This window comes from Pygocentrus nattereri, chromosome 12 (assembly GCF_015220715.1).
Source record: "Pygocentrus nattereri isolate fPygNat1 chromosome 12, fPygNat1.pri, whole genome shotgun sequence".
NCBI classification, from domain to species: Eukaryota; Metazoa; Chordata; class Actinopteri; order Characiformes; family Serrasalmidae; genus Pygocentrus; species Pygocentrus nattereri.
In genome coordinates, this window is record NC_051222.1 from 41,083,424 (window position 1) to 41,094,848 (window position 11,425).

The window sequence follows — 11,425 nt, forward strand, 5'->3', positions numbered from 1 at the left end:
CTAATAAACCATATCAAGAACAAATTAACTGTACACAGAGCTACTAAATCATATCGCAAACTACCAAACTAAGAACAACCAAAAAACAAAAATTACATTATAACATTATATCAGTGTTACAAATGATTAACTGTCAGAGAAAGACTGAAATAAAGTTATTATAAGACAATTTGATGACGCTGATGACATCACTATCACCCATCCAAAGGGTCACTGACAGTGAGCCATGGGTTTTGTAGTTTAATTTTGAATTTAATCTTTATTGTTGTTTCTCATAAAATATTCTGCTAGTACAGTGTATTTGTGCTGGTCTGATTGCATAATAATTGTTTTAAAAAGGATTTAGCTGTAAGAAATTTTTCAGGCACTTTCCCTACCAATGTTTCTCTCAATCACTGGGGCTAAAAATGCATGATGCAGCTGTGTCATTTTTGGCTGTGGTAGATTCTGAACTGAGGTGCAGGTCAATCCCTGCAGTATTGATTCCGACAGTGTGTGTATGTGTGTATATGAGTACCTTCAGTACGTATGTTTCTTGAAAGATCACTGGGGCTGTCAGAATGTTGGTGATGAATGTTGGATTCTGGGAAACGGTGAGAAGCTCAGTGGATGGAATTTTAGAGATGGCTGCTGAGGGAACACCTCCAATGAGCGTACCCAGTATCACCAGGGCGGAGCCACTGTTGATCTGTCAAGAGTTAAACAAGAAGAAATCCTCAAAACCCAAAATCAAAACCAAAGTCATGATGCATTATGGTATGTAAGCTTAAACAGAATATACAACTCAGATTCTTTGGCTCAAAACACTGAACTTGAAATTTGTAATGTCTGGGAAAACTGCTAGGCCACTTCTGGCTGCTAAGAGGGGCCAGAGAGCCAGGACTGAGTAATTAGGGCTGAACGGTAGCAGTTGTGGGCACGCTACTTAAGGGGAGCTTACACGCTGCTCGGCGCTCAGTCTTGAGTTCACAGTGCCACGCGGCTGTTGCTTTGACAAAGCCAATAACCTTGGTAGCCATTTCAAATTTCAAGTCTTTGCTTTTCTCAAATTGTCGAGCATTGGGGCAGTGGTGGGCTGGAGGTTAGGGAACTGGCCCTGTGACCGTGACTGTGGACAGGGCTGCCCACCGCTCCGGGCAAGTGTGCTCACTGCCCCCTACTGTGTGTGTGTATCCATTAGTGTGTATGTGGTGTTTCACTTCATGAATGGGTTAAATGCAGAGGTGGAATTTCCCTTTTTGTGGGATTAAAAAAGTATCACTTAATTAAACCTAATAAATATGTACATATATATTTAACAAAAAAGGTTGAGGTGAGGGAGAGATTATAGGAGGTTTTTGTAATTCAATGTTATGGAGCCCTCAGTTTGAGTCATTCTACTAAGTCACTGCCATTGATTGTCATCCCTTGGGGTCAGTCTTCAGATATGACAGCACTGTGAATTGGGTTTCTTTCTGCTTATTCAGGCACTTGCGTTCCAGCAAGTCTTAGAGTTCCCCTGGCTGCAGCTACATAATCCACACCTCTACTGGCTGACTTAGTCTGTGGCAGGCTGGGACCTTCAATGTAAGGGGTCTTGCATCAAGATTCTCGCAGCAGACCCAACACCATCTAAGGCTTTCTCTACTGATGCTGACATGACCAAAGCCCCACTGGGTGACAAGATTTGTCAGAGGTATTTAGCAAAGGCAACAAGGTTCAGAACCCTCCAAATACCTCAGCCATTGAGTCACTGCAGCAGGCATCCATCCATCCATCCAAGTTGGACCTGCACAGTGTCTCTAATGTTTTTTTGAGTTTGCCAGGGAGACAAGCGGAAAACAGCTTTTATCATGCCCTCTGGCAATTATGAGTTCAATCCTTACTCAGGGCGGACCCTCTCACACTTTATAAAATTGAACACAGATGTTGCAGTTCAATTACTAGAATGTCACCCAATATCTGCTGTCTGGCTTCCCTTCTGCTTTCCAGTCATTAGCTAATGAGTTTTCCCCCTTGTAGTACATACATAATGTCAATGCTACAGCATCTCTTGGAGAACTGCATGTTATAGTATTGGTTCCACCAAACAGTGTCTTTTCTCAGGTACGTAACTGAGAAGGGGCATATTTAGAACCCAGTCTCTTTTACTACAGAGTGATGATGCTGCAATATGTGTAAAATGTGGTTTGGCATTACTCTGATTAAATGAGCAAGGACTGTGTAATGTACACTCACACTGAAGCCAGCGTTAGTGATGCTCTGGATGATGCTGTTGACCTGACCCTGGTTCCAGCCTGTGATGACGCTCAGTACTGGCAGAGTATTGTTAATGATATCGGGTTTAGCATTGCTGATCTGTCCCTCTGACAGACCAATGCTCTGGTTGCCAAGTGACTTGATGGTATCCGAGGACAAAGTGGGGAAGTTTGCCACAAGAGCCGCAGTAGCCTGAGTGAAGAGCAGGATTATGGGTCACTAATACTATTACAGAATGACTGATAAGAAAATTAGCATAACTGATGATTTACCTCTGGACTAATTTGTTGGCAGGATTTCTTGAGGCTGTCCAGGATGCTCTGGCTGTCTGCAGTTGTCAGAGACACAAATGCAGAGCCAGGAGCTCCACACAGGAGGACACCTGGCAAACTACACACAAACATAAACTGGTAAACAATTGAAAAAGTAGATAAAAAGATAATGTGTGGCAATAAACATGAGAATCGAAGGACAGGTTCTGTGTTTATAAGTGGTCTGAAAAAGTTTGTTGTATATTATGAGTCCTGAGAGGGTTCACATTATGATTCTGGATGTATAGCTGTAGTATTTAGAGTGTAGTGTGGTACCTGTGGGGACTGAAGTTAGGATTCTGGATGTATAACTGTAATATTTAGTGTGTAGTGTGGTACCTGAACGGACTGAATTTAGGGTTCTGGATGGATAGCTGTAGTATTTAGTGTGTAGTGCGGTACCTGAGGGGACTGAAGTAAGGATTCTAGATGTATAACTGTAGTATTTAGTGTGCAGTGTGGTACCTGAGGGGACTGAAGTAAGGATTCTGGATGTATAACTGTAGTATTCAGACGGTAATGTGGTACCTGAGGGGACTGAAGTTAGGATTCTGGATGTATAACTGTAGTATTTAGTGTGTAGTGTGGTACCTGAGGGGACTAAAGTTTGGATTCTGGATATATAACTGTACTATTAGGATTCTGGATGTATAACTGTAGTATTTAGTGTGTAGTGTGGTACCTGAGGGGACTGAGGTTAGGATTCTGGATGTATAACTGTAGTGTTTAGTGTGGTACCTGAGGGGGTTGTATTTTGGATTCTTCATATATAGCTGCGTGCCGTAGTATGTGGTGACATTGGATGAAATCCCTGAGTTGTTAAACAGCTGAATATTCTGTGAGTTTTCCAGGAACACACCGATCTACAGAAGACAATCAGACTCAGTAAGTTATAAGTAGTATTACACCAGTAAAATGATCATATTGGCATCTGTTCTGAGACTGGCTTTTAAACGTGGTCTTTCTATTAGCAATAGAGAGTACAGATATAATGAAGCATTTTCCGACACACGTGTTTAACTGGGTGAATGTAGATGGCCCTTAATTAAAGCATTGGTGTGCTGGTGGTGTGGGATGGCAAGCAGTAGTAAAAATGTTCATAATAAATATTGCCAGTATTTTGAGTGAGACACTAGTAGTTACAGCTTTTCTCAATGAATAAGTTTTACCAGATTCCCAAAAATGAGACAGATGATACAGTATTCATACAGTACAAATCCCTCTAATGTTATTCCCTATAGCTGAACTTCCATCAGGGATGTTAGCTGAATGTCAGTCAGAGATCTTTCAGTAGCCCCTCATCTGCTGCAGTGTAGTCACTTACACTCTGAATTAAAGTTAGTCCAGGCTGTTTTTGAGAGAGTGAACATTAGAGAGATGTTTGAAAGAACCTGTCAGTCTCTTTGAGTAATGATAGTGTGATGTGGCAAAATCTGCCCTCACCATGAAGACATCACTGCCATCTCCTTGAAGCCGCTGGTGTTCTCATCTCTGGAGTATTTTTTTACATAATGACTATTGGTGCTTGAGATGTTTAAATGCAGTGGTTTATTTTTAAGCATATGTGAGGCTTTGAGCCATAATCAGGCTTAATGTGCTGATTGACCTCTAGTTAGGGCTGAACAAATTGGGGAACATATCTAATTGCGATTCTTCTGACCATTATTACAACTTCGAATTACATTGTGATTATTTTCTATTTAATAAAAATCAGACCTGTTTTTTTACAAGATGAGAATACTGACTTTTTCTGGCTTGAGGTTTTACCCATGAATACAGCGTGTCAGACAGCCAGTAATGACTGTAGTGTTGACTGAACTATAGCAGTCTAAACAGTTGTACATAACACAAAACTTACCCATACCACTACCATTACTGAGTCAGAGATGCTGCTGTATTCATTGCTTAATTTAGTTTTTATATTTTACATGCCATTCTTTCAAGCTTAGTATTTGCCATAAAAAATTAAACGGTGGAATGGTGTAAATATCAGGATGTAGAATTAGGCTAATCAGGTTTGACAGAGTTAGTATCAGTGTTGGTAGATACTTGATGATCAGGTCTCGGCATATTCATGCAATTATGTCTGTGTGTTACCTGGCTGTCTGATACAAAGGACTGGAGATCAGTGAGGGAGATGAAGGTGATGAAGAATCCAATGTTGTTGGCAAACCAGGCAGTGGAGTTCAGAAGAGGATTGGAGGAGTTATAGCAGCGTGGAGAGCCATCTAGAAGATACCACAAAAATACACATATAGACACATATATGAACATAAATATACGCAAATTAAAACACAGAGCAATGTAGCTGTGCTTACCACTGCTGTTCAGATAAGCCTTCATAGAGCTGTACACAACAGCTGGAGTGAAATCCGTGGCTGAGTAATTATAGCTGTTCCCCAGGACTGAAACCCTGCTCAGAGAAATACAATCATCAGTAATTTCTGAACTATTTTAGATAATAAAGTTATTTTATTTGTGCTCCGAGAACAGTTTAGCGCTACACCAAACAAAGACTCACAGTTTCCTGTATGACAGGCAGGAGGCGCCACTGAGCTGGGTGGGGCTGATGAGCTGAGAGCTGAGGAGGGGCAGGTACTGAGCCAGTCTGACATTAAACCACTGATCCACCTCATCCTGAGACGCGCTGAGAGCACGAGACCAAACGCACCCCAACGTCTGTCTGCCCACAGCTGCAGATACAACTGGCTGCTGCACAGAGAAACAGAGGGAGGAAAAAGAGAGAAAGAGGCAGAAAAGAGAGATTTACATATGGACCACTGCAGTAAACGAGTCTCAGAGAGTGAAACTGGGAGAAAACCTGCAGAAATGAATGAATGAAAGAGGACACAGCTGTACCGTCTGCAGGTACTGGTTGGTGCTGTTGTAGTTGTTGAGGAGCGTGCAGAGGTCTGACCCGTTCCTGACTGTGTTCGGCCCATTCAGAAACACGCTCAGTTCTGCTGGAGAGATGGAGCCCAACAGCTACAGAGCACAGAGGAGAGCAACTCAGTCAACTCAGTCTCACCACTGCTGACAGGCCTTATGGGCACATTAGTGACAGTATCATCAGTGAGTCCTACACTGTATTACTGACTAGCAGCATCACTCAGTGGCCCATTATTTGTTTTATTGATTACCAATATAACAGAACTACTGGCAGACTGTATTACTGGATGACTTTATTATGTCAGTAATTAGCAGTTTAACTGATTCTTTGGCTATATTAGTGATGGACTCACAGTCTAAAGTACATTAAAGTAAAGCTTAATGTGGCCAGATTTGCTGTCTTGCTAGCTGTCAATATTTAGTACCTCCTAACTAACGACAGAAGAACATTACTCATTGCTGCCCTCTAAAGGTGGTTCTGCATCTGTCAGAAGTTAGAACTTATCCTTTCTTATTTACATGCATTTCCACCAACCTAACAACAACAGCTCAGTCCACTGCCACTCTGTTTGTCCTGAAATGTAAACATTTTGAAAGCTAAGAGCTGTCAGACAAAAAAAATGACAGCAATCAGGCAATTACGAAATAACTGACAGGCCTGCTCATCTGCTGTACTTCCGGCTGATACCTAGACGTAAGTACCTCTTGCTGTCGGCTGGCTGGGATGAGGGACAAAAAGGTACTCAGGTCAGGAAACCCAAAACTGAGGAAGGAGTTCTTGAGGAAGGCATAGAAGCTCCCGCCACTGTAGCAGTCCAAACCATTCAGCCCTGTGGAGCAGAAAACAGCCACAAAACAGTCAAAACATTGTTTTTAAATATTTAATGTGCACTCTATGAGCATGAGAGTGAGCATGTTATACCAGTGAGGAGCTGCTGGATGTTGCTGTAGATTTGGGTCTGTGTGTCGCTGTTGAAAGACGATCTCACAGAGTCCAAACTGCTCACTCTGTTACAGCACAGATAAACATTAATCACAGTCATGCTACACAACGCTGAACACCTGAGCCCGCTCTAAACAATCAGCAGAAATGAAGCACTGCGATAAAATCTGCTCATGTCCAAATATGCTATTTGAAGAATTTCTCACGCTGTCTGTCTGGTGTTGCAGCTCCTGCCTCTGATGATGCTGAAGTATGGTGTTACATCTGCAGAGGAGAGGCTGGAGAGGAGCGGCCTGAGCCGAACGGTCACCCACTGCAGCACTTCTGAATCAGCAACTGCTGCAGAGGACAGTCCACCTCTCACCAGAGCCGCCTGGAGGAAAGCTTCCTTCACCACAGTGGAGTACAGCGAGGCATTCCGCTGAGACCAAACATACCAGGAGACGAGGTTAGAGATACAAGCACCACACAGCATTAGCTAAAGCACAGTCTGCACCACCTGTCTGGGAACATCCAGGCTTCACATTGTATGTGCTTGCTGAACATCTCATTCCAAAACCATGTGCATTCATACGAAGTTTTATATATATATATGTGTGTGTGTGTGTGTGTGTGTGTGTGTGTGTGTGTGTGTGTGTGCATATGCCCCATTCAAAAAGTCAAGAATCAGAGACAGATAAAGTCCCTGGTTTACGGGTGAGGTTTCCTCATTGTTTACGGCCAGAAATAAAGCTTGGTCAACTGCTAGACGCTCAGGGGAGAGCGACCATTGGCTTACCTTTAGACAGCTGAGAAATAAAAACTTCTGCTGTTAGAAAAGCTAAATCAGAATATCACCTCAGCTTAATCACCAGCACTAGAAACCCTCAAAACTTCTGGGAAAATAATAAATTCTCTAAAAAATAATTCCCCCCTTTTTCGAACTGCCCAGAAGGAAATATGTCAAGCTTTGAACTCACATTTTGCTGCAGCCGGCCACATTTTTGATAAGAATAGCACAAACCCATTGAATAAAACTGATCTCAGCTCTACTGTTTCTAGAACGCATGGTCTCTTCTCACTCCAGCCATTTTCTCCATATTTAGTTGCTATTGCCCTGGCTAAAATCAATCCATGAAAAGCCACTGGAGAAGACGGGCTGGACCCCTTTCTATTGCGTCTCGCAGCCCCGATTATTTTTGTATACATTTTATATATTTTTAATCTTTCAGTTTTATCTTGCAGAATTCCCAGGGTCTGGAAAACAGCTCATGTAATTCCTCTGCATAAAAGTGGTGAGACAACAGATCTGAATAATTATAGGCCAATCTCAAAACTGTCGTGTTTAGCAAAAATGTTAGAATCTCTAGTAAACCAGCAGTTGAAATCATTTCTTCATGAAAATTCTGTTTTATCTAAATATCAGTCTGGTTTCAGAGAAGGTCACAGCACTATCTCTGCTACGACACTGGTTTTAAACAATCTTTATTCAGACATAGACAAGAGGAAACATTGTGTAGCTGTTTTTATTGACTTAGCAAAAGCATTCAACACAGTTGATCACACTCTTCTTTTACAGAACTTAGAAAAGATTGGCTTTGATGCAGCTGCGCTGGACTGGACCCAAAACTACCTCACTGACAGAAATCAATGCATGGCATTGAATAATTATAAATCAGAGCTGGTATCTGTATGTAAAGGTGTACCACAAGGTTCAATTTTGGGTCCAGTCTTATTTAATATCTACATAAATGATATTGCTACCTCTGCTTCATCCTCAGACTGCAAAATTCACCTTTATGCAGATGATACGATTTTATATTGCTCAGCTGACTCTATTCATGCTGCAACAAGAAAATTACAGAGCTCATTTAATGCTCTACAGGTGGCGTTATATAAACACAAACTAGTTTTAAATGCCACGAAAACTAAGTTCATACTGTTTTCCAGATCTTTTAATACTGATTTTAGTACTGTAAATATTACTACCCTGGCAGGATCCACTATTGAGAGAGTCATGGAATATAAATACCTTGGCATATGGCTGGATGATAAACTCAGTTTTAAACCACACATAAATAAACTAGTCAGTAAATGCCGACAGAAGCTGGGTTATTTTTATAGACAGTCCTGTTTCCCCATGCACACCAGAAAAAGACTAGTTGAAGCAACTTTACTATCAGTGCTGGACTATGGCCACGATATCTATAAATATGCTCCTCCAGCTCTCTCAAATTACTGGCCCCAGTGTATCGCTCTGCCCTGAGGGTCATCACTGGAGATCCGTACAGAACTCACCACTGTGAGCTGTATGGGAAAGTTGGGTGGCCCTCTTTAACGGTACGAAGGGAAACACACTGGTTGATCTCCGGTCATTTGCCAGAATATATCACTTCATTGATGAATACAAATAACAGTAATTATCAGACTCGCTCTAGTAATTGGATCAGCTGCCAGGTACCAAGAGTTTTTACTGAACTGGGAAAATCTGCTTTTAGTCACAGCACCAGCTGGAATTCACTACAGGACACACTAAAACTCGGCTCACTGGTGTCACTCAGTCATTTTAAACTTTTAATATCAAAGCACCTACAGACAGCCTGCACCTGTTTTACTTAATCATATTTATTCGTAACTTTTATTTTTGTGTTAGTTCTCCTTAGTTCTTTATCTCTTTTTATTTATTTATTTCCTCTCATTTTATTTTAAGTTTTTTTTTATCATTACTTTTTTAATTTGTGATATTGTACTATTACCTTACTAATTTCTTATCTGCTTTTGATCTTAATTTCTTACCATTTAAATCTCAAGTTCTATTTTTTATCTACTTTTATCTTTTATTCACTGTTATTTTAAATTTTCTTTTAATTTAAAATTATTAAATGTAGTTATTATTTTCTTTGTCATGTCAATCCCTGTTTTTGTAAATGCTCGGCTACATTGAAAATGAGGGTTGCCCTCAATGTACTTCTGAGTCAAAATAAAGGTTGATTGATTGATATATATATATATATATATATATATATATATATATATATATATATATATATATATATATGAACATGAATTGTGATGGTATTTGCTTGGTTGTGACTCATCTCTTTACATATAATCATTGCTATGAACCTCTACACCAAGTTTGAATTAACCACATTAAATTAACCACAAGCTCTTGATGCATCAATAAGTGAGTGTCTGCCTATCAAGAGAACTATGAATGCGTGATCTAACACAGAGAAGTTTTAAGTACCTGGATGCTGGAAGTGAGGCTGTCAAAGAAGGAGGTGAATTGGTTCAGGTTGACAGCCGCCATCACAGTGTTTACATCCTGGGGACCAGTAAGTCGAGTGGGGTCGGAGCAAAGTTCTGCCAACTGGGATGAAGTTAGAACCTTTGCTGCATTTACCTGAGAGAAAGAGAGAATGTGTGAGAGGAGGGAGAACCAGTTACAGAGTTTATGAGAAAGAGATAAAAGTAAGGGAAGAGTGGGAAGGAGTGAACAACTGGTCACCAGCTAAATCAGCTTGTGTTTTGCTGTGGACGCTGGTAGGCTGGTGAAACTGCATGACCACGCTGGGTTAACCAGCTAAAGAAGAACCAGACCAGCACTAGACCAGCATAAACCAGCACTAGACCAGCTGAGACAAGCATGACATGATTATTATGGTGGTTCCAATTGTGTAGGAGGAAAATGAACTGGAAATAGAACTGTATGTTTTGATACTTCCCATAAATGCTAGCAGTTCTTGCTTTTGAAGCTGCAATGGGAAAAAAACACCTCATGAATACACCACTGTATAGGAAATGCACACTTCAGAATGCTTTGTAACTCACTCCATTGAAGTCACTCTTCAGGCTGATGAAGTCAGAAAATGAAGCAGAACTCCTGAATTGGCCAAAATTCTTCACCAGCCAGTCTGAGTCGTTGCTCCCGGGCAGCACACAGGACTGACCTGAAACACCACATTGTGTTACACAGACTGAATATCATCACATATAACCATTAGATTCAGTCATTTACTGCTGCCAGGAGTCTTGGAAACACAGCCATGTTCACAGTGCAGAAGGGGACCTAATCAGAATAGAACCTGTTTTCTATTATTCCACTGAACAACTAACTATTGTTTCACAATCTAAGACAGAAAGAAAGAAATGTTAATATGCCATTCATTTTAATTACCTTTGAGGAAGGGCTTGATTAAATTACTGATGACGGACAATTTTTGCTTATCTTGCATGGCCGGTTCTTGTGAGCTAAATGCTTGTACCCTAGGTTGGATAAGAAGAGATCAGATGTTGTGAAGGATTGTTTGCTTTTTCTTTAAAATGTTCATGCTTTAAATACCATCTGTAATGTTCAACATTTCCACTGCCCATACTTACACAACTTGGTAGGTCTCACAGCTGAAGGTCCTGGAACTGAGAATGGAAAGGAAGTTTGCAGGCACTGATGATAAAAATGGTTTGAGCCGAATCTGGAACCACTGGGTGATGAAAACGGCATCCCTTAGCTGTGCAGTACTGAAGCTGCTGACTATCACGTCTCCGATGGCATTAAGAAAAGATGTGTCAGGCAGAGTGATGCTGGGGGTCTGTAAGAGTCAGTGGATATTTCAATGTACAATTCAGACCAAATGTTTAGTTTTACTGCAACACAAGTGAACATCCCATACCACGCTGGAGTACTTATCCAGAGCTGCCGGGAGAGGTGCTGCAAACTTTTGGAGGAAAAGCACCCAAATGTCTTTAGAGTAGACCACGTTGCTTGGCAGTTTGCAAGTCAGTAGTTTGAAGAGATCATCAGAGGACAGAGCAGCAACCTTAGAGGACTGGAACATACAAGTAAAGACAGAAACAGAGACAAGACTTTAAGAAATTGTATGACTAAAAACCTGCTGTCTAAGAAGTTCATTGCCATAAATTTATATTTTTTATTTGCTTTGTTGAAAAACTCACAGATGAACAGGCATATTCAGAGATGTTGAAGTTGCAGAGAACAGCAGATACACTTCCAGACGAAAGCTGATTCTCAAGTGTATAACTGTGATATAAAAAATATATAATA

At 40.9% G+C, this 11,425-nt stretch overlaps 2 protein-coding genes across 2 annotated transcripts in view; both read right to left on the reverse strand.

Moving 5' to 3' along the window:
* The window catches only part of LOC108414847, a 25,468-nt gene extending 14,643 nt beyond the window's left edge, over positions 1 to 10,825 (reverse strand). The window contains exons 1-15 of the mRNA XM_037543399.1: positions 10,744 to 10,825; positions 10,541 to 10,629; positions 10,195 to 10,313; positions 9,611 to 9,766; positions 6,588 to 6,802; positions 6,361 to 6,446; positions 6,141 to 6,268; positions 5,409 to 5,534; positions 5,071 to 5,261; positions 4,868 to 4,962; positions 4,647 to 4,777; positions 3,288 to 3,412; positions 2,511 to 2,628; positions 2,218 to 2,430; positions 518 to 688 (exon numbers count right to left, since the gene is read on the reverse strand). Of these exons, the coding sequence (XP_037399296.1) occupies positions 518 to 688; positions 2,218 to 2,430; positions 2,511 to 2,628; positions 3,288 to 3,412; positions 4,647 to 4,777; positions 4,868 to 4,962; positions 5,071 to 5,261; positions 5,409 to 5,534; positions 6,141 to 6,268; positions 6,361 to 6,446; positions 6,588 to 6,802; positions 9,611 to 9,766; positions 10,195 to 10,313; positions 10,541 to 10,598 (1,932 nt within the window). The 5' untranslated portion in view covers positions 10,599 to 10,629; positions 10,744 to 10,825. The remainder of the gene's footprint in view (positions 1 to 517; positions 689 to 2,217; positions 2,431 to 2,510; positions 2,629 to 3,287; positions 3,413 to 4,646; positions 4,778 to 4,867; positions 4,963 to 5,070; positions 5,262 to 5,408; positions 5,535 to 6,140; positions 6,269 to 6,360; positions 6,447 to 6,587; positions 6,803 to 9,610; positions 9,767 to 10,194; positions 10,314 to 10,540; positions 10,630 to 10,743) is intronic.
* LOC108414849 (serine-rich adhesin for platelets-like) overlaps positions 10,740 to 11,425 on the reverse strand; it is a 23,729-nt gene continuing 23,043 nt past the window's right edge. The window contains exons 18-20 of the mRNA XM_037543366.1: positions 11,317 to 11,401; positions 11,034 to 11,189; positions 10,740 to 10,952 (exon numbers count right to left, since the gene is read on the reverse strand). Coding sequence (XP_037399263.1) covers positions 10,740 to 10,952; positions 11,034 to 11,189; positions 11,317 to 11,401 — 454 coding nt within the window. The remainder of the gene's footprint in view (positions 10,953 to 11,033; positions 11,190 to 11,316; positions 11,402 to 11,425) is intronic.